The sequence below is a fragment of the Apostichopus japonicus genome, chromosome 17 (genome assembly GCF_037975245.1).
Source record: "Apostichopus japonicus isolate 1M-3 chromosome 17, ASM3797524v1, whole genome shotgun sequence".
Lineage (NCBI taxonomy): Eukaryota > Metazoa > Echinodermata > Holothuroidea > Aspidochirotida > Stichopodidae > Apostichopus > Apostichopus japonicus.
The window spans coordinates 3,598,858-3,622,069 of NC_092577.1; the positions used below are offsets into that span (position 1 = coordinate 3,598,858).

Sequence of the window (23,212 nt, forward strand, 5' to 3'; positions counted from 1 at the left end):
CTGGAGAAATCCTTTTTCATTTCTTGTATCAGAGGTTTACGTGCTTCTCTAATATCAGGGAGACAATCAGCGTCTGCCCTTAATCTTCTCCGTAACGTCTGCACATAAGGTCAGGATGCTCTCTTTCCACCCCTGTCTATCTTCTGCAGCTCTTCTCACATCGGACCAGCTTCTCCAGCCATTCTTGTCTCTCTCTTTAGTTGCTGTCCTTCTCTAAGTCGTCTTGGGTCTGCCAACCTTCCTCCTTCCTTCTGGTGCCCATTCCATTGCTACTCTTGCATGATGTCCTGTCTCCTTCCTCATAATATGACCAATCCAATTCCATCTGCGTCTCCGTATCTCTACACTTATTCTATTTATGCCTGTTTGCTGCATAGTTCTGTCCAAGGTGTTTTCAGTATTCTTCGTATGTACTTGAACTGAAAAGCATCCAACTTTTGCTCCTCTCTCTTTGTCACTTTCCAAGCTTCGCTTCCATATAACAGCACTGATCTTACTAGCGTTTTAAATAGTGTTAGTTTTGTCTTTCTGCCTATTGCACCATTTGTCCATATTCTTCCTAGGTTTCTAAATGCACCACGTTCCTTTCCTAATCTGTTTTTGATGTATTCTGTACCTCCTCCATCTTTACTGACTTTGGCCCCCAGTTATACGAACTCCTCTACGTCTTCCACTTCTATGTTGTTGATTTTCAGTGGCGCATCTACCCTGCTATTCATTCTCATGTGCTTACATTTCTTCACATTCTTATTCAAACCGATTCTTCCTGCCATCTCTTCTACTTTCTCTGTCTTTTTCTGGATGTGGTCATGCCTTGCCGATAACAAGGCAATATCGTCCGCAAAATCCAGATCCTCAAGCTGCGTGGTAAATCTCCATCTGATGCCTCTTCTTTCTCCTGCAAGTACTCTCTTCATCATCCAATCTATTGCTAACAAAAACAGGAACCCGCTCATGACACATTCTTGTTTTATCCCAGATGTTACGTGGAAGCACTCAGTTGTTTCACCTTCATCCATAACTGCGCATTCAACGTTGTCATATAAAGCCTTCACAATTATAATTATCTTGTCTGGTATCTGGTACTTAAACTGTTGCGATGTAGAGAGACGAAAGCTTTCTCAAAATCAATAAATTGCGCATACAGAGGTGAGTTCCATTCATTTGACTGCTCCAGGATGTTACGCAGTGTAAAAATCTGCTCTGTTGTACTCCTGTTTGTACGAAAACCAGCTTGTTCTTGTCTCAAAACCTTGTCGACTCCATCCTTTAATCTGTTGATGAGCACTCTTCCGAAGATCTTGCTCATAACTGGCAGCAATGTCACGTCTCTCCAATTGCTCCAATCTGTGAGGTCCACTTTTTGGGGGATTTTAACAATTAACCCCTTGTTCCATCTTTTTGGGGTTGTCTCCTCTGTCCATATTAAATTAAAGAGGTCTGTTATTCTTTCCACTGTAGCATTTACATCAGCTTTTAACATTTCAGCTGTTACTTGATCTAAACCTGGGGATTTGCCATTGCTAGTCTTAATCAATGCATCGTGTACTTCCAGCCTTGTAATAACACCTATGTCGATTTCGACCGCTGCTTCAACACGCTCGTCAGTTTCATGAACCCAGTTCAATGGATCACCTCTGTTTAACACGGCTGAAAATGATCCTTCCATCTATCTTTTCTAGCCTGCTTGTCTTTAAAATATTACCATCTAACAGCAGCAGTAGTGCTCTTTCATATACCTGTCAATTTCCGTGTTATAGCGTAAACCTCTTTATAAGCCTTCCATTCTCTGCTGCTCTCTGGGCATCTTGTGCCAATTTGTCTATCCACTTTCTCTCGTCACTTCTAGCACTTCTCTTTACTTTTCTGTCTTTTATTATGTAATTCTCTCTCCACCTCTCTTTGATCCTCTCCGATTTTGTGCTATTAATCTTCATATTAATTTTCCCCCTTTCATCTGCCTCAACCCATGTCTCTGTTGCGATCCAAGGTTTACTTACTCTCTTGGTGTATCCTAATATCAGGGAGACACTAAGCGTCTGCCCACTCGTCTTTATATGCATAAATAATATATATATATATATAATATATATATATAATATATATATATATATAAATAGATAATACTAACCTTTAGGTATTAAAATCGAACGAGACAAACAAAAATGCCGCACTGAATATGCATATTTACATTGAAACCTTGGGGAAATATTGAACATGGGATCAATACGTTCTTTTGTTTGCAGAATTTTTTATCACTTTTTGATAGATTCCGGTCGCTCTTTTCATTGCTCTGACGGTAACTGTCATTGTGTGTCAGAATCTAAAAGACTGACCTACAGAAAACAAGGCATGGAAAAGGCAAGGCTTGACGACTTATACCATTATCTAAAAATAAGCGTGCTTACAAGTGTCAATTGTGTTTAGGTCAACTACCATATGCACTAAAAAAGCACTAATGTAATTTGCTCCCTATTTAGTGGAAAACAGAGAACGAAAATCTTATCCTTACCTAATTGTTAACAGTCAAATCAACCTAGAATGCAATTAGAGAACATGTTATCAGGATACAAATGTATCTTTAAGTTCCAGCCAACGTAACTGGTGACTCCTCCCCTCCTCTATAAACACGTACGATATGGAACATGCCAAATATGTTATCAATACCGTTCAATACAATATTCTGCAGAATATTGTTACTTAATGATGTCACAATAGTCCCTCTATATGGATAGGTAATATGTGGGTTCGCAATTCGTTGCAAGTAGGGTCTCCTAGCTTAATGTTAGGAAGTGAAACTATAGGCCTGTACCGGGAACCATAAGTCGGATTCAGTAACATGAAACGGGTAAATTGAATTATTTTCAGCTGCTATTTCTCTTAAATTAGTATGCCATACTTAAACGTTAAAAAAAACTGTGTGGGTGGACTGAAGTTTTAAAAACGCCAAATTTTAATTTTGTGGAGTTATAAAACGCCAAACTAACAACACTGTATTGAAGACTACACAATTATTATAAGCATATTGTTATGATGTTAATCCTCTCCGTTGTCTGTGTTCTAACCGACTTATTCTCCTCAAATCGAAGGCTACAATGTTGTACTGTACATCTCGTATATAGTCAGTCGTTTCCAGTGTATATATCAGTCCTAAAATGGTTCCATGTTTGTTAATCCACACAATTTCATCGTAGTGTTCAGTTTGGACATGCATCACATATTGTAATCGATTCGATCCATATCATATATTTTAGGAACGGGTACTTTCCGCATATGGATAATAGCATATTGATTGCTGTTGCGAGTCTCGCACTTGTTCAGTATGATCACTCATGAGTATACGTGTTACATATAACACACGTCATGACACAGGTCATGATAAAACGCCCTGAATTAGACATTAACGATGACCTTCTGATGCAGCTTCACTTTGGGTACGTGTATTATGAGATGAGGAGAGGGAGGGGGGGGGGATGGTGCTAGGCAGGACTACATGAGTACGAAGTGATAAGCATAAATGACAAGTAATTTCTAAAAGAATTAGGTCTTTCACGGCGGTTAACTTAAGGGGATGAAAACGATGTTTTCACTTTTCATAAAGGGGTGATCCCGGTGAATGATTATTGATATGGTAAACTCTTCGACGACAGACGTAAATCATGACACAAAGTACGTTTGTCTCTGACAGAAGACTGAATTTGAAAGTGAGAAAATAAGGCTTGAAACAGGAAATCAAATACTAATCAATCAAACAATCGTAACAGTGTGACTAGTCTGACCAATTACATACTACTTTCAGCAACATTAAATCTGGTCGACAATTGTGTTGCTGTAACTTGTTTTGTCAATGGCACACCAGTACGGTAATTTTCAAAACAAATGCCACCCACAATATAGCCAGGGCACGAAATCCAAAAAAAGTGACCCCATTCTCTTACATCGAAAGTGTAACAGTATGGTCTACATTTTCAGGCCATATATTAAAACTCAACCAATACTTGTTAACCGCATAAAGCAAACGATGAAAGATCTCGATAAAACAAGTTAGAATATTATTTAATGGTATGCACCCATTAACAAACTTTATTAGTGACATGTTTTTCTCAGCAATAATGACAACATACCCTTTCTCTTTACAGAAAGTTTGTTCTACATTAGGCCAACCTCAGCTTTTCAGCACAAACAATTGTTATTAGTATAGGCCTATATATGTATACCATTCCTGAATATAAGCTTGGACAGAATTGTCGCTGTTGTTTTATCAGTAACAAGGTCATTTAAAACTGGTAATTTCTGAGGAACTGATAGAGATAATGTGTGTTAAAATTTCTTAAAGTGTGTAATACCTACGACCAGTTTCTACTGAGACGGAATTATACAGTATATCCTATAAGCACACAAACCCATGCATAACACATGACTGCACAAATGATATCAGTTGACTGGACTGTAGAGAGAAATTGAGATGCGAATGAAATGCACCATGTTAATCCCCAACTATAGACCATGCCCTCTAATCGCCAGGTCGACAGCTGTTAAAACGCAGCTTCCGCTCACCAGTAAATCATACAATTGTTTCATATAAAAATGGCCTACCCAAGAATTGCATCAGCTATGAGTTTGGATTATATCGGCTATCGAACTCAGATTTTCGGCTACACCTCATCCGTTACTTCGTTTCAGCTTCCATCTGTTGCAACTTTCTAATAGGCATACCCTTAGTATTAATACTCTGTTATTTTTCTTTATCGGGTTTTTTCTTTCATCTCTCCATGTCTTCCGGGATCTTTGAATATTTCGAACTGGAAAATATATACCTACACATCTTTGTATAAATCATCCTACACCGTTAAGTTCCGTATCAGCTGGGTTTACAAAGCATTAATAGAACTATGTCAAACTGTGGCTCAAATCAAACATGTTGGTAATTGTCCAACTGAGAACTGTTAGAGGTAATTCATTATGTTGTCAAGTAGTAGGCTTATGGTCTTATATTTTTAGCCTTGATATGTCCTTTAGAATTTCAAACATTCATATTTGTTGGTAAATTAATACCATATCAAACATATTAACCGATTATTTAATTTTACAGTTGCAATTATCCAATATCTCACACTTTCCTCTTCTTCTAAATTACACAAAATAACATGCAATCAGGCGAACGAACTAATTTGATGTAAATTCTCACTATTTACGTAACCAGGTGATGACCGCCGCTATTTTTAGAGTTAGAAAAGTTCACAAACCAACGGTGAACTAGCATATCAGCTATGGATTTACAAAGAATAAATGTATCTAATTATAATTCAAATTACATACCGTTCATTGTCCAACTGAGAACTGTTACTTGTTAGAGGAAAAGATTCATTTGTTGGCAAGTAGTCTGCTTGCATTCTTCTAATTTTAGTCTTGATATAACCTATCGACATTCTGTGGAATGTATATTATACTCAATCCAGCAGTACTAGCAACACATTTGACAGCTTTATTTCACAAACAGACCATACTGGTGGACTTCTCTCATATGAGAAGTGGCTATCAGTACTTTCTCCTCCCCGTTTACATCTAATATCGTCAAGCATACAGTATTCTTATCCACTGGTCTTGTTGTTAAAATCTGTCGGCCATCTTGACTGTACTGTACCAGGATACATCTCTCCTGATCTGAAATGTTGGCTTTCCATAACATGTATATGAACTCGTTCTTGTCTGTGCAGACTTTGAGAGGACACCAGTCACATTTATCAACATCTGGTTTGGAAAATCCATACATCAGCTTACTCTCTGATCCCTCCATGGAGACTGCATAGGCTCCCCTACTACCATAGTCACAGACGAGGAGATTACCTCTATATACAGTGATACCAGTCACAACTTCGATGACATCTGGTAATGTTATGGAGTGACAGTACTTCAACTGATCAGTAAAAACATAGATATCTCTGCTCTCAGTACCAACAATGATGTGTTTGTTGACAGGATCAGTCGTTACACAATTCAAATTCAGATTTGCTGGCCAGTTTCCAATGACGTCACCAACATTCTTCGTGACAAATGAACCTTCACGAATATCATAAATACCGATTTCACCAGGAGTACAAGCTGTTGCAAGTTTGTGTGGAAATAGAAAACAACAGTAGAACCACACTTGTTCTGTTGGTTTTATCCGATGCTGAGTTTCTAGATGTCCTCACTTATTAAGGAGAGTGATGTGGTTAACTTCTATACTACCACCCGTGATGACAATTTTACCATCCAATGTACTTGTTATATCATCGATGTACCACGTTACATATTCTTTGAGCCCCTTAACTCTAATTACAGACTCTTCGTGTTCACTAATCGTTACGTTATCAAATAGATCTTTCGTCATGTCACCGATCGTAAAATCAGATAAAGATTCTACATCTAGGAACTCTTTTTTCATTTCTTGTATCAGAGGTTCATATGCTTCCCTAATATCAGGTATACACTGAGCATCTATCCACTCGTCTTTAGACGCAAGAATAGATGAAGTCGTGGTTGTAAAGTTCTCGTAACGTTCAATAATCTGCTGACAATGATTTGATAGTTTTTGAAGCTCATCCTTATGTTTCTTTGTACGAATGTAAATATCTGCGGTCAATTCCTGTAAATTGTCATCTAACTTTTTAAGCTTTCCATCAACCCTTGCCTCGCGTTTATCGCATTTCTCATTAAAATCTAGAGATTCATGATCATATTTTCTTTCTGTTTCCTTTGTGATTTCTTTATATTTCTGTTTCACTTCTCTCAACTCTTTTTCCTCCCTGACACTTATTTGTAGTTTTTCATCATCCATTCTCTTGTTTATGTCCATCAAGCCATTTTCTCTTGCAGTAGTGACTTCTTTCTTATCGTCTTTGAGTTTGTACAATAGTTGTTCGTGTTGGATTTTCAAAGTTTCCGTCTTTTCCGCGATATTTTCAGATAGCTTTCGTAAAATTACCTCAACCTTTCCAGGTAACTCGTTTAGTCTACTTTTCAGTATGTTTATTTCAGTCAGTTTCGATTCAAGTAAAATTCTTTCATTACTTGCTAGTTCATTGACTTCATGTAGGTCATGTCCTTTGTGTTTGCTGTAGGTACACGGCATACAAACCGGTACATTTCTACATGTGCTACAACACAACTGGGCTTGTTGTTTCACATGAATATGGCACCTTGGGTCTTCCGTAAAGGTTGATAATTCTTCTAAGGTGAGGTTCATTGCTTCCGCGTTTGCTAACTTCAGTATGTGTGGTTGATGATTTTTAAGCATTCTACTGTCCTTGTGAAACTTGTAACATTGTTCACATAAAAAGTCTCCACACTTAAAGCAATATGCAAACACCTGCTTTTTCTTTGAACAGCTAATACATTCCTTTAAGTCTCCGTTATTGACAGACTTTTGCAAGTTTAAGAACTCAAGAACGCTCTTCATGTGAAAGTCAGTCTTGAATCCATCCACTCCTTCCTTGGGTACTTTGCAGACTTGCTTACACATTGGACATTTGATTGTTCCATCATTGCTTGCTTGGATGACTGTTTTCAAACAGAGACTACAGTATCGGTGAAGACAGGGTAACATTTTTGGTTCGTTAAACTGATCCAAGCAAACAGAACACAGGAAGTAGTTCTCCTTCAATTCATTTAGAGAGGTCGAGGTAGCCATGATCCTTGTTGAATATGTGTATTTGTCTGACAGATCTGTAATCTGTAATCATTGTGTGACAAAAAGAAAGACAAAAATAAAATGCGAGAATCAAAGATCAAATCAATCATTTTTAATATAATGTATCTACCCGGTATGAGTTCTATGCTACTACGCCTATGCTGCTAATGTTTGTGTGTTAATAGTTCAATACAATATTCTGAAGAATTTTGAAGCAGAGTTTACTGGTTTTCTGTGACGCAACCGGCCATATGTTTGATCAAATCGAGTGAACAAAATTCGCCAACTGAATGAAGTTACTGTCATCTTATGACAATAGAGTATGTATATAGGTAGGAAATATGTGGGTCATAATTCTTTGGGATCTCTCAGCAAAAATTTAAGGATTTTCTGTTCTTTTGAAATGTTACAATGAATTGATCAAAACAATGAATTGATCAACACGTAGTCCTCAACGCTAATTATTATGTGCTAGTTATAATTAAATGATTGTAAACAAGCACATCAACTTGGTTGAAAATTTACGAGAGTATAATTACAATCTGAAAATGCTGCAGCTTCCAGAGATGGCGGTCTCTGAAACGTTATTAAGGGACATGGTTACAAACATATTACATCCACATCACCCCCTCCACCCCCCCCCCTCAAACACAGACACCTCCAGGCTCCATGCATTCAATTTATGTACAAGAATTCCGTTAGAACGTATCACAGTACTACGACATGAATGTTCAGTACAATGTTCAGTACAGCAACAACAACTGCTCCAAATTTTTACTACAAATTCAAACGAATGGCCTATAACTAAGGGAACAAGTCCCTCTCGTACCCAACAGGCATATTCTACTATAATGAGTGGGGTGTTATTAACCTTTGTACCGTATCGGTTGTATTGTGTTTGTGTATAATCTCGCACAGTCGTTGTACTGAAGGTTTGCGTCACGTACTTGGAGTAATTGCAGAATACGCCGCAACTCACACACACAGGGCTTATGATGACCGACAATAATTTGTGTACAATAGGGACTCTTGGTCATTCATGTGGGTATTCTGTAATTTAAGCAATTAATTTGATAACGATTACAACATAAGCAATATACAGTTTGGCAGTTGAATATCCGAGGTGTGTCTTGAAACAGGTCTCAATACTATTGACTGTTAGGCTATATGGTTAGAAGTAACGCTATATCTATTCAAACTTACCTATCATACCATAACGGAGCACTCAAGACATCCCTCAGAGGTGTGACGTCAATTCTGATGAAGCTGTCACATCCATAAAATTCACTATTTTGTCATTGGTTTGGAAATGCAAAATGAGCACAAAATCCTCCTAAAGTTGGTTGGTAATCCACACTAAAACTTGAACTTACCGGTATAATCTACAACGTGTATTACCAAACTACGCACACTGTACAGTAACGTGTAACAGGAAGCACACGAATTACTAAAGTGCAATATTGTATGTGGCGCTATGTACAAATTTAGTTAACTTTGCTCACCTGTAGAAGGGAGGAAGCAATTTGAGTAGAAAAGTTGTCATTAACGAAACGCAATGTGAATATGTCCGGATTATGTATCTGTTCATACCATTTTCATGATGAGGAAGGGTGCGAGTGAGGAATGGCGAAAATGTCAATAGGAAACTATACCATTTGACATATTCTGAAATTATAATGCTATTAGTACTCGTTTTTATTATTACCTATCTGAAAGTAAATGACGAATTTAACGAATAAAATCTACAAAATTACGAATTTTGGGTCTATTTCCTACCCTTCCGGTGATTTTGTTTTCATATGATATTATTGCAAGGTTGGAGTATTTGGAAATAGTATAGTCTTACCATCATGTGCACGATTATTTTTTTAAGGGGAGGGGGGGGGGGGAGCGGGCGAGGCCTGTTGCCTCGAGACTTCCCCCTCGGCCTTCTCAACCCCTTGACACGTAATCATAATTTGTATCACTATATATATCATGATATTTGTTGGACACACAATTTAAAAGCGACCTTTCTTGATAACTAGACAACAGGACAAGCTACACGAAACAGGCAACTTTAGATCAAAGTTCTATGTTGTTTATGTTGCTGGTACTGTTATGTGGCTGTTGTTTTTCAAAAATCAAATACAAGTTCAAATAGAGTATAAAAAGCCTATGCAAAAAAGGGGAATCGAAACAAAGTGTGGCTATCTAAACAGGATGTTAATCCAAAATCTCATTTTCGTCCTTGTTATACCGTATATCAAGACAGAAATTATTCACCAAACACTGTTGTTGTTGCTAAATCGAAATACGCCACGATCATTTGAACCACCATGTCTCTGAGTTACTCGTCCTGCTTGTTAGTAGGTTGTTGCTACCACCAGGTTTATGACTTCTCTTAACGCCAATCCCAATCCATTAGTTGCTCTAACACCGCCCCACTCCATCCCTGCCGACAAGTCTATGAGTTACCCAGTACACCCATATTCAATAGGGTTCCACCATCTTGCCCATAAATCGAATTATTACCTTTTCCCATGAGTTAGTTTAAGCCCATCACACTAGACCCTTCCCAATCGTACCACAACTCCCACTCCCGCCAGCAACATCACTCTCACCGGCACCCCACCGGCACCCAACCTGCACCCCACTCCCACCAGCATCAAAGGTTTAGATTCTGTGCGTGCGTAATGAGTTATAACAAAATTAGATACAGGATAAAATTTATTAAGAGCTAATATTTAACTGAACTCCGAGTAGAATATACCGTTTGAACGTTTCTTTGAGTGCTTGTTAACATCCTATGGGACCCAACGGCAACATATGCCTGTCCCACCCCTCGCCCCTCCACCAACGGGACATAAATCCTTGTTAGGGTTAGTCATATATTACGATCAAAACGCGTGTAACATCAACTAGTATGAATATCATTAATAGACCATTCCATTTTTCTATTAGGTTAAGAAATATGGAACTTTCCGTCGAACCTTTAAAACAAAACAAATACGAGATTGATATTGCTTGCCAAAGGGGTTTTTCGGATGGGGCTGGCTTTCTGGCTATATAATTCGTTGTATACTGAATTTGATAGTATTGTGAAAGGAGTCTGGACTAAACGTTTTGAACTTTTTGCTGGTATAGGGAGTAACACAACATGGGGAGGGGGTGCTTGAACAAAACCAAGCGTTAAAATAATAACGAGAGAACGACTGTAGTGTTAAACCTCGTTTCTCATACCAGCAACTGCAAAAGTATATATTCCGGCTTTCGTTAATCAGTTACAATACAATTGGAAATAATAAGCCCTAAGCTCGATAGAGATAGGCTATCATATTTACCTATGAGACATTTCTCTTTTGAGAATTTTCATAAGACACTGTATGCTTATCTCAGCTGTGTGTGCATGTATACTTGGACTGTCATTTGTTAAGGACTGTTTTCCGGTAGGCCATGAATGAGACATTTTTTTTTAATTCACTACGGCGAGAGACATCAGTTTGCACACAAATACCGGCAAATATGGTAGACACGTTTCATCGTCAAACTCTTTCCGCACTTGAATCATTGATTATATAGCACTTGATTAATTTCAAGGGTCAGAAGATGCGAACGTGAAAAACAACATTTAGCATCGTATTCAACTTTTGCGATGTAACTAATGGCCCCTTTACGTTTACTATGTGTATACATAGCATAAAAAGCCGAACTCGTCTTAAGATACATTTCCTGGCAATAAATGTTTTTTTTTATTTTTTTATCAAATGACACCGGGGCATTAAGCCTAGTTACACGGTATGTAAGCTACTGTAGCCCCCGCTGACTGGCACCTCTACTTAAGCAGCGGCTATATATGGATCTCCACCAAATAAGGAATGGATTACCCAGTCGAGTCAGTGGATTACTAAACGAGGAAAACCTTACATCTACCAAGAATTTGTTGTTAATATTTTTCTTTCAGTTATCCTAAAAGCTACTCTTCAAGATAAGCTAAATCAATATCAAATCAACTGTAGAATCAGTTTAACTTTACAAATTAAAGGTCGTTTCTTAATAAATGTTTAATAAATGTTGATTGTTTGTAATAAACGTGAATACAATAAAGAAAAAAATGTTTATTTTTCCACCTAGGTATGTTTTTGCACGTGCTTATCGATGTTAATATGTATTTAACACCTTTCAGCTCTCACCTCTTAAGAGGGAACAGGTCTTATCTTTTAGTGGCTGATAATATCGCCCCTCAAAAAGAAGGGATTCTAATCTTATAGTAGCCAGTTTTCGTTTTTACGTATAAGTATATACTTAAATCTATCGCAACTTTTACCAAACTGCCAGCCTAAAGGGATGGGGAGAAACGAGGACCCGAGAACAGATTTGGAATGGTTGGCCGAAGAGGAGGGGTAGGGGAGGGGTGCGGGGTTGCAGGAGTCAGGAGCCGATGTTTACTTGTGTATTAATATTGCCGTTATTGCATGTCTGTTAACCTAGAACCAATCCCCCTATTCTCACTCGCTAGTTATTGTATGTCTATTAACCTAGAACCAATCTCCCTATTCTCACTCGCTAGTTATTGTATGTCTATTAACCGAGAACCAATATGTCTATTCTCACTCGCTAGTTATTGTATGTCTATAAACCTAGAACCAATCTCCCTATTCTCACTCGCTAGTTATTGTATGTCTATTAACCGAGAACTAATCTTCTCACTCGCTAGTTATTGTATGTCTATTCCTAGAACCAATCTTCCTATTCTCACTCGCTAGTTATTGTTTGTCTATTAACCTAGAACCAATATGTCTATTCTCACTCGCTAGTTATTGTATGTCTATAAACCTAGAACCAATCTCCCTATTCTCACTCGCTAGTTATTGTATGTCTATTAACCGAGAACTAATCTTCTCACTCGCTAGTTATTGTATGTCTATTAACCTAGAACCAATCTCCATATTCTCACTCGCTAGCTATAATATGTTTATTAACCTAGAAACAATCTCCCAATTCTCACTCGCTTTATTAATTAATATTTTTGATTCCTGAATCACGTTTAAGGCTTAAAATACGATTTATCTCTTAAAAAACGAATAATTTCAGTACTCAACCGAATACGGTTATTCTTTATTACGGTTTTTGTTTATTACGAAACAAAAGATAAAATAAGATGTATAAATCAGAGAAGTTTGTTGAGTGAATTCATAACTGAATGGATGAGATTTGCTTTACGCACACCATCCTCCTTAAGCCCACCATCCTCATTACGACCAACTACTTTGCCCTTCCGTTCGATGCAAAATATGAATGATAAAGATATATGATAATACATATAATATTTTTTCGATTCTTTTAATCACAAAACCTAGATGTATATCTGGTCATGTAAATTTACGTCCAACGCAATACATGTTCATTGTTCTTGTTACTCGTTTAAAAAAATAATGGGAAAATATACAGTGACGTGCGCAATGGGTGGCAGAGGTCATATCCCCCCCCCCCCATTCATCCTCTCCTCCACCATCGTCAGTCTAGGATATTGTACATTCAGTCGGGAAAGAAAAAGACCACGCTTCCGGGCCCAGGACTCCTTATATAGGGCGTAGATCGAGGCAGATGTGCAGGTGCTACCCCCCTCCTCTCAACCTCAAAAAGACAATTCAAAATTAACTAATAGCCCATTATGCGTTTAGAACTACCACTCTACAGCCAGATACGATGGGGCAGCTTCTCAGGGAGGGGTCAGCAACCCCTCTATGGCCAGATCTAATGAGGCAGCCTCCCAGGGAGGGTTCAGCAACACCTCTTCGGCCAGATCTGATGAGGCAGCCTCCCAGAGAGGGTTCAGCAACCCCTCTAGGGCTAGATCTGATGGGACAGCTTCCCAGGGAGAGGTCAGCAACCCCTCTATGGCCTCTATTCCTTGAAGAAAACTATCTCGTCTTTGCATAGTTGTTCCTTCTATTCATTGACATATCCCTCTGTTCTTTACCCTGGTAGTCTTTGTAATCCTATCTCTAAATAAAACTCGAAAGGCCCATTCCATTCCATTGCACCCAACTCCCCCCCCCCCCCTCGTTCTCGCCTCCCATGAATTCGCTTACTGGGATCTGTTCTTTAGCCAACGAAATGTCAAACTATAAATCTTATATACATGAAAGTATAGTCATTCGTACAGTGTGTCTAACCACATCAATTCAAACCTGTACATACTAATTTGGCCCAATATACGTACGTATTGCTCTGTTCAAAATGTAATCAAAGTTATATGGCTTAATAAGATTAGGTTTCACGAGTAAAGGTATCTCTCACTTGCTACTTTTAGTTTATGTTACGTTCGTTTTTAGTCTGGTCGTGTGTGCACGTAATCAAGTTATATTATGTATTTCATATTACATAGGTACGTATATATATATATATATATATATATATATATATATATATATATATATATATATATATATATAAATATACATATATATTAAATATATCTATATACATATTTTAATTAATCAAATATTTTAATTAAAATATTGTAATTATAATATTTTAATTAATATATCTATATACATACATACAAGAGCGAGACAGGACTCAAAGTTAAAAAAAAATATCATCCATCTATCCATCCATCCGTCCACTTTGTATCACGTTACATATATATATATATAAATTGATCTGCTCATAGTGCCAACAACGATGCGTTTTTTGACAGGATCAATTGTCACACACTGTACATTCAGATCTGCTGGCCAGTTTCTGATGACGTCACCAATATTGATGACGATACGAATATCGTAAATACCGATTTCATTAGGATTGCAAACTGTTGCTCCTTTGTCACGAGATACAGAGCAACAGTACCGAGATGTGTCGTGTCTCTCTGCTGATGTTATCCGATCCTGCCTTTCTAATTTTCATTTTCGATTAAAGCAGCTTTTTGCGGCCAATTCTATGATTTGCTCAACCTCCTTGATCCCACGCTGCCATAACGACATACATTGCTGCTTATCTATTCAAATCTAACTTCAAATGGTGAAATAAAAGTCGAACAATTATAACTTTGAACGTTGTTTATCTCTAAGAGATTTTCCGTTAGGATCGCAATAAACCCTGCCCATAATATGAATATTTAAATTCTATGAAGGACATTTCAATAGACCCTCGCTGTAGATCACAGGAAATTTGAGCTGTGCTAGTGAATTTTTCAACTGAATTCCTTTGATAGGCTCGGCAAATTGATTACGTAACACACAGGCTGACGTTCCAGACTAATAACCTTGAAAAGTGAAGAAGTGGGCAGTGACGAAAACTGAACAGCATTCTTATTAAAGGGCGGATTTGCAAAAGATCTAGTTTAAGCAACGGCTCATAAATCACTGGGAAACCTATTCTGAGAAAGTTCTGACAAAATTGCTCAGTTGCTCTTGCAAACGTATTTTTCCTTGACGATACTTTCGTAACAAACGTTGCGTTAAGTGTTGTGTTGCCACGATTTTTCGATGTAACATTAGCTATTCCATTTTTATTTACACCTTACAGTTACTTCATACAATCAACTTGTTAAGTTATGTTCAAAAAGACTTTTTGTGAAAGAAGATGTTAGTACTAATTTCTCCCAATCCTTTGTAGAAACTGTCGTAATGTGTTTAACATGATCTTTTACTTCTTCTGCAAGAAGTTGCTCTCCGCTTTGGCTATATTTAACTACATAACACTTTTCAACAGAGGGAATTGATGAATACAAAATATAGATATGCCCACTAACGTCTGTGGTAACCCCTCGTGGCCACCAACTATCATCGGGCTTTGTAAACGTAAGAACCCGCTCACATATTGTCTCATCAAAGTTCATTGAGACCAAAAATGCCTTCTTGAAAACTTGATCACAAATCAGAAGACATTTTCCATGCACTTTCATCACTTTGGGCCAACTGATCTCCTCGGGTAATTTCATTTGGAAACGATATTCCAAGTTATCGTCACATACGTAAACATTTCTGCTGTTCTCCAATCCAACAATAATGAGACTACGGAGTGCGTCTGCAGCAACGCAAGACAATGGCATATCAGGTGTGTGACCTGGCACAATGTCATGTATACTGTTTTCCTTGTAGCTGCTCTCTAAAATATTGAAAATTCCAATTTCATGATGACACCTTACTGTAGCAACTCTGTAGTCTGACAAAGAATCACAATAACACCAAGCGCTTCCATCAGTCGAGTCGGAAATTTTCAAAGTCTTATTCGTTAACAATCCTGCTTTCAAGTCGACGGAGATGATATATGACGTACGCCTTGTTGTGTCACCTGTAATGAAAACGGTCCCATTTTTGCAACCGGCAATGTCGTTGATACACCATTGACCATCATCATAACCCGATAAACTAAGATTTTCCCGTTTCGTGAACGATAACATCCTATACCTGTGATCCATTTTAAAAGCAAACAGTAAACACAGAGATGCCTATCGTCTTAAAATCTATGATGCTTCCATCTGTTCCAATATTTCCTTTGTATTAAAAGGGAACGAAAAGTGACAACAAATTTGGTAACAGGTTGAGATAGTTAAAATAGGATGTTTTCTTTGTATAAACTTCGTATGGTGGATGATGTAAAAGGCAATGCGATGTAGGAAAGAGATCATTCATCCAATGAAAGTCAATGAAACTAATGGCACTATAGTCGACGATTACATTTTACTTTTCCAGTTGTTCCAAATAAATACGATACTTAGCTTGCTTATCAAAATAGACAATCCATTTGCGGAATTTCCTTAGTAAAAATCCATCTTTATGTCATTTTAAAACATAAACTCGAATCGTCACGATTTCACAGACAATGGTGTCTGCAGTAAGCTATCGATTTATTTTAATATTAACTATAGAATAGATATATAGCTCACGACCGTTGTATGCTACGTCAATAGAAAATTCCACACTACACCGGTACTGGTAAGCTTCGACGCATCCTTCCCAAATTCAAATCAATAAATGTTAAGACGCCTTGCTCGCTCTATGTTCTCTGAAGTTCAAAGTATATACATACACAAACATGTAAAGAACTGTTTTAAGTATTGTCAAAAGAAAATGGGTTTCACACAATGGAGTTCAACCATTATTGCAGCAATAGGGGAATCCCCAATAACTATTTCGACTACATATAGGACAGACGGCGTTCCAAGTAAGTAAATATCATGTGAAAATCAATAGTTGGCTATTGCATAGAGGTGCCGCCATACACACATTGTAAAGTTTGGAAGCAACTCTCTGCGGTGATATTATATATGATACAATAAATCTATATAGTATGGAGATTTACGTTACATTGTATATAGTCTTTGTAATGATATCGTACTGTTATTATTGTAAGGATTACATATTACAGAAATTCTGACTCAATAAGGTTACTAAAGTTATCAATGAGAACTAATCAGAGTTGAGCTGGACTTGGAAAGGAATTATAGTTTGTTGGTTTCTGTTCTGAAGTATGGCGTCTTATTAGCACTGCAAAACAAGCAATGATCTATACGCGAGCGTGTTGCTGCCACAGGCCTCAATCCAACACAACCGAATGTTGGTCCGATGCCTGGCAACTCTCATATCGCGATCAGTGGTTTCTCAGCACCAAGAGCTAAAAGAGAAGCTATCCTTCTTCAATACTTCAGTAAGTAGGAAGTCCCAAAGCTTGATATGTTTCGTCATATGGATGACTTTGCTCAATCCAAAGAAACGTCAAACATAGACTCCAACAGCAGCCAGCGTTGTAGAATCAACGTCAGCAGTTTGAAACCGAGAACTATGTCTGTAACAGAATGACAGGGACAAAATGAGTAGATCAAGTCAAAAACAGATAATTTAGACCGTATGTAACAATGTCTATTAAAACGACCATACATCTCTTCTTTCGTCCATTGTCATCTAGTCTACGTTTTTTTCTTATGGCCCCAAATCTTTATTTCTGCGCACCATTATCCCAAAAGATTAGACCATCAACTTCAGACACAATATAGTTACCACCTCTGATTGTTTTACGTTTTACACAAATATTTGTGCTACTCGGATATGAATCTATTGGTTCATATGTAATTGACGCCATCTATTTTCTATGTTGATCATTGTGGATGACTGTGTTTACTTGTTTTGCATACGTCGATTATTGATATAAAGGGCGAAGAATGATCTTTAACTGCTTATGACCGAAAATGTCTTGCATTGGCGTGCATGCAACTTTTCAACAGCTTTTTTCGTAACAGCAACGTTTTTAATGATAAAAAACATTTTCATTCCTTATTATTGGTTGACCAAAAGGCATTTGTTTCGAAATGTGTGCACAATTTCATGACTCAGCAAGGCTTTTAACACAAAGTTGTCAATTCACTGGCGGCTTTAAAACAACTTTAAAACAAACATATTAAACAAAATCTGTACGTATAATACTTTCATAGCAATTGCACCTATAATCATTTAGACCACGACATTGCAAATTGTGTCGTTGATATTACCAGTATGTGGGTATATCTACAAGACATGTGTATCTTAAAAAATATATAAATTAACACACCCTGACTTTGTCAATAAGCTGCTGGTTTATTGCTGTCATGTGCTAAATGCAAGAAACGTTCATAACATTGATGGACAATTAGAACATTGGTGGACTATTAGAACATTGATGGACTATTAGAACATTCATGAACTATTAGGCCATTGATGGACACTTACAACATTGATGGACTATAACAACATGTTTAGAGTCGACAGAAGTTAGAGGTACGTCGGTAAAACCTTAATCTGGACTCATTCAATCATCACTCTGCCACGCTATGCTATTTTACTCATAACCAAAAGATGACTGAAAACTTACTAAGTTGTACTGAAATATTTTCCCAGTTTTCCAGGTAGACACTAATAATGTTTCTCCTCTTCTGGTGCTCACCGTAGAAATACACAACGCGTCATCATGCACATGTCTTGTTGCAAGTAAACGTTGTCCATCGCGACTGTATTGTACTAATAGGCGTTTAAATGAACTCATAGTAACTGCTGACCACAACATGTAGATGAATTCATTTTGGTCAGTGCATACGCCAATGGGCCAACAATTAGAGCTTTTGGTGTTTGGTTTGGCAAACTGGAACATAACCATGCAAGTCGAGCCCGTAATAGAGATAGCGTAAGCTTCCATACCGGTTCTATCACACACTATTAGATTATTGCCGTGTACCGCAATGTCTCTGGGCCATCGAACGGTAGATGGAAGGCTAAGGGCATGACTGTAATTCAATTGGTCATCGAAGACGGAAATATCTCGGCTGTCTTTATAACCAATGAATATGTCATTGTTGGCCTCATCAACAGTTACACATGATACATCTTGACCAAAAGGCCAAACGCTATCGTTATCCTTTAAGTTCATCTCTGTATATGTGCCATCGCGAATGTCATATAGTCCAATTTCATTATTCCAACAAACTGTTACGACTTTGAACTTTGTCATAAAATCACAATAACGACATTCGAAAGCTAATTCGGATTCAATCTCGTCTTGTCTCAAAGTTGTACCTTTCAAATCGATAACAGTAATGTGTGAATGATCTTGCGAAGACTCACCTGTGACGACAATGGTACCTTCTTCATTGCCAGTGATACCGTTAATGCCCCATTGTTTGGAGTGAATCCCATCGACATCAACCTCGTCATCAGCAACCTCACTGATGTCAACATGGGACTTTCTATCACAATTCTCAAATTTTGTTATCCTGATTTGCGATAATAACTTAAAATCAGGAATCTCCCTGTCCATATCTCGCATCAAACTGTCGACCACAGAGCACATCATTGGTATGCACTGGATGTCAGCCCAATCATTTCGGATCGTAAGATGTGCGCTTACAGTCGCTTGGATATTGTTAAGCCTGCTATCAATCGAATCCCAAAAATCTAATATAGCTTTCATTTCTTCCTGGTTACGCCTTGCATTTATTTCGATTTCTGACACGATACGTTTAAATGCTATCTTGAGGTTAGCAAGTTGATCGAACAGTTTACCTTGTTCTTGGTTATTTTCTGCTTGCAAAGCTTGAAAGGCGGTTTCTAATTCCTTCTTCTCCTTTTCACATATTCTATCATACTCTTCATTCAATTCTTTGACTTGTTTCTTTAAACTGGGTTTATCTGTTGATATTTTTCCAAGGCTAAGTACATCTTCCATTTGTACCATTCCTCTGTTAAGTTTATCGACTTCATTGTGTATTTTGCCTTTAATAATTTCCTCCATGCGATCAAATTCGTTTTGAATATGGGATTTTCGTCTTTCAACGACATGCTTGAACTTTTCTGTTGATTTTGTCATTAACGCACGCTTCTTTTGAACCCTTTCAATGTTTTTCAACAAATTATCCATCTTTTGGTTGATTCGATTTCGTTCTTCTGATGCCAAATAGGGTACGTCATTGCAAAGCTCGTGATTGGCATGCTCCACCAAAGAACATTCTCTACACATAAGATGGTTACCATGACATGTTCTGCAACAAAGTTCTAACATATTTTCGGGATGATCACGGCATCTGGAAATATCTGTTAGTGCAGCCCAATTCGCATTATTTAACTGTCCCGTTTTCACATCGTTCATTGCTAGTGTATGATGTCGTGACTTAGACGTTGCTCCATGATTATCAAAGCAATTCTGACAAATGAAATCATCACAATTGAAGCAGAAAGCACCAGCATTCTTTATATTTCGACATGACATACACTTCATTCTTGTATCAATAGCTTTCTTTATTCTGTGCAGTTGAAGTATGTTCTTCATACTGATGTCAACAAGGAGTCCCTCTACTCCATTCTCTGGTAGTGCGTGAACTATTCCACAATCAGGACATTGTAATTCGTTATCATTTCCATCGATAAGACCCATGAGACAACTGCCACAGTATCGATGAAGACATGATAGAAGCTTTGGTTCCTTTAGCTCATTGAGACAGATGGAGCATATTAGTAAGCTATCATCTGTTTCTAAGAACGGTAACATGGATGTCATCTTTGCAGACCTCGATATGAGCTGGGTCAGGAATGAATGGAAATACATGTATTCACACTTTATTAAGTACCAATGGATCTCAGTGCATAATACGTATACCATGCGATGGAGCATTTCTTATGCATGCTTGCGTAATTATTAGTCCAAATTCTGCTTCAAGTAAAAGCCAACACGATAATGACGTTACTTAGTAATAAGCGAATACGGTGTCTAATCAGTAGATTATCGACGCTTCTCCATACAATACTAATCACATTCATATATAATAAAAGGATTAAGTTCATGGTTTCTTCTTTCATGAGACAAAATGATTATATCGCTTAATACCATGCGATGGAGCATTTTGTATGCCTGCTTGCGTAATTATTAGTCCAAATTCTGCTTCAAATAAAAGCCAACATGATAATGACGTTACTTAATAATAAGCAAATACGGTGTCTAATCAGTAGATTATCAACGCTTCTCCATACAATACTAATCACATTCACAAATTCTTTACAGCAATTAATTGAAGAGATATTTCCATTAGCAGATTGCGAAGACATTTGTGAATATCTAATAAAAGGATAAAGTTCATCGTTTCTTCTTTCATGGGAATAAAATGATTATATCGCTATATTAAGGGTGCTTTGCAAAGAACAATCTGTACGAAGTTAACCTGATTGGAAGATTTCATATAGGTGTTGCCTGTTTAGACTATAGGGACTCTCAATATTGACTTAATACCATCTGCTTGTCTAGTTTATATTGCTTGAGTTTCATTGACTTACGTGTCTCCGCTTCATTTGATGGATAGATGGATGGATGGATGGATGGATGGATGGATTGATGGATGGATGAATGGATCGATAGATGGATGGATGGATGGATAGTTAGATATATAAACACGCTATTCTATCGCGTTGCAGCTAGTTAGATCTCTTTAAGAAGTACTGCTATCACAGAAATAGTAGTGTTTTCACTTATATGACATGTCTCTCTTACAGTGCAGTTGTTGCAAAGGTGAAATAACTCTCTATCTAACCTGTTGATAGTTCTTAAGAAACAGAAATATTATAAAGAATGTGCTTGGTTTTTCCTTTTTACATTTACCACTATAAGTAAATATTGACCTATCATTCATATTTTAATATATATTTTTTCTTATTCTGTTCGTTTACATTGAAGCCTTACCTTGACCAAAGTAGGCTTCTTTTACTGCGTATAGTGTCACTCGGGGACAAGTCAAACCTTCTGTATTTGTTGCAAGTGAAACAGGAAGAGTAGACCTAAGTTAGTTCTACTCCTTAATGACAACGTCAACGCCAATGGATGTCACAAAGTTACGATCTCGCGACACTTCCTTATAGCTCTGTAGCTGGTGAAAAGTAGATCGTTTCTTTGATGATAAATTTGAGTTACGCACTTGAACTATCTCAAGTTCAAATTGTAAGATATGCAACATCCAACACATGAATTTAATGGTTAGCAGATATACCTACTGAAGAGGCCACGGTGGTTGAAGTAAGCTACTTAAAATGTACTATTGTATTACACCGTTACTTGTGATTAAACTATTTCAACACACAATACGAGACATCCCATTGTGTAAATTTTAACTAAATTTCTGAATATTTCTGGATATTTGTAAAGATTTCAAATTTAGAGTGTTACCAAAAACTAAAACAATATCCATGAAATATGGTCCATGGCTCGAAATATTTCAACAAAATATAAATAAAAGGATTTGAATATATTTACTCCATGAGTTGGATTTTCCATGATTTTGTAATTCGTGTTTCTAATTTTGTTTGATGTGTAGTAAACTATTGCAACGTCAAATATTGTTTATTTAATTAAAGGTATATTTTGGCAGACGATGTAACACTAATTAAAATGAAATAATATTCCACACTGTCAGTTAAAGAAAAACCATCATTACATCTTGTTCATGACTCGAGTGATGAATGATTGAAAGTATCCTATTTCGACTGACTAATCGTTCCATACTCACTCAAAATCATAGAATCATAGAATGTGCCCCGTGATGTCATCATTTACAAACGTTCTTCAAAAGCTTGACTTTCCTATTTCAATTCTCATCTTGGTTTGTCTTTGATTATTTGCTAATTACTCTAAATTCATCATTTTTTAAAAGGCAATATGTTTAATATTACTCGTCTCTGTTGATAAATGATTTGAATATGATGAAGCGAGACAAAACAATGTTTGCTCAATTCCTGTTACCAGATGCATTCATACAATTTTACATATATTATCAAGTCTGCATATAACAAGCCATGTTAGAATTTATTTATAAATCGTTTGATTACCATACGGGTCATATTGAATACGGAATATCATGGCATGTAAAGAAGCAACGTCCTAAGGTTTTGTACCAGATTAAAGCAATTCAACGGAAGGACAAACAAGTACAAAGAGCACATATTGAGTCACGCACGCATGTCAGAAGGTCACCCAGCAGTCACTCTTGTATATGAAGCAAACATAATATGTGACCAATATAGAACCGAGCAATGTCAACAGGTAATA

The 23,212-nt window shown here is 37.2% G+C and overlaps 4 protein-coding genes across 7 annotated transcripts in view; all 4 read right to left on the minus strand.

The window, feature by feature from the left end:
- The window catches only part of LOC139984132 (uncharacterized), a 73,149-nt gene that overhangs the window by 13,407 nt on the left and 36,530 nt on the right, over positions 1 to 23,212 (minus strand). The gene's annotated exons all lie outside the window — the stretch shown is intronic.
- LOC139984528 (uncharacterized) lies at positions 648 to 1,019 on the minus strand. Its single transcript, XM_071998441.1, has one exon. The coding sequence runs from the start codon at positions 1,017 to 1,019 to the stop codon at positions 648 to 650; it is 372 nt and encodes a 123-aa protein (XP_071854542.1).
- On the minus strand, positions 5,022 to 9,094 carry LOC139984131 (E3 ubiquitin-protein ligase TRIM56-like). 2 transcript variants are annotated; one of them, XM_071997862.1, is made up of 2 exons: positions 8,876 to 9,094; positions 5,022 to 7,707 (listed from the first exon to the last, which is right to left on the minus strand). In XM_071997862.1, exons 1-2 carry the CDS (start codon positions 8,880 to 8,882, stop codon positions 6,191 to 6,193), a joined length of 1,524 nt encoding a protein of 507 aa, XP_071853963.1. In that variant the 5' UTR covers positions 8,883 to 9,094; the 3' UTR covers positions 5,022 to 6,190. The 2 variants fall into 2 exon arrangements, with proteins under 2 accessions (XP_071853963.1, XP_071853964.1); XM_071997863.1 differs by having other exon boundaries at positions 5,022 to 7,714.
- On the minus strand, positions 12,990 to 22,005 carry LOC139984127 (E3 ubiquitin-protein ligase Midline-1-like). 2 transcript variants are annotated; one of them, XM_071997851.1, is made up of 3 exons: positions 21,854 to 22,005; positions 19,252 to 20,701; positions 12,990 to 17,446 (listed from the first exon to the last, which is right to left on the minus strand). In XM_071997851.1, exons 2-3 carry the CDS (start codon positions 20,678 to 20,680, stop codon positions 17,361 to 17,363), a joined length of 1,515 nt encoding a protein of 504 aa, XP_071853952.1. In that variant the 5' UTR covers positions 20,681 to 20,701; positions 21,854 to 22,005; the 3' UTR covers positions 12,990 to 17,360. The 2 variants fall into 2 exon arrangements, with proteins under 2 accessions (XP_071853952.1, XP_071853951.1); XM_071997850.1 differs by having other exon boundaries at positions 18,506 to 20,701; positions 21,854 to 22,004.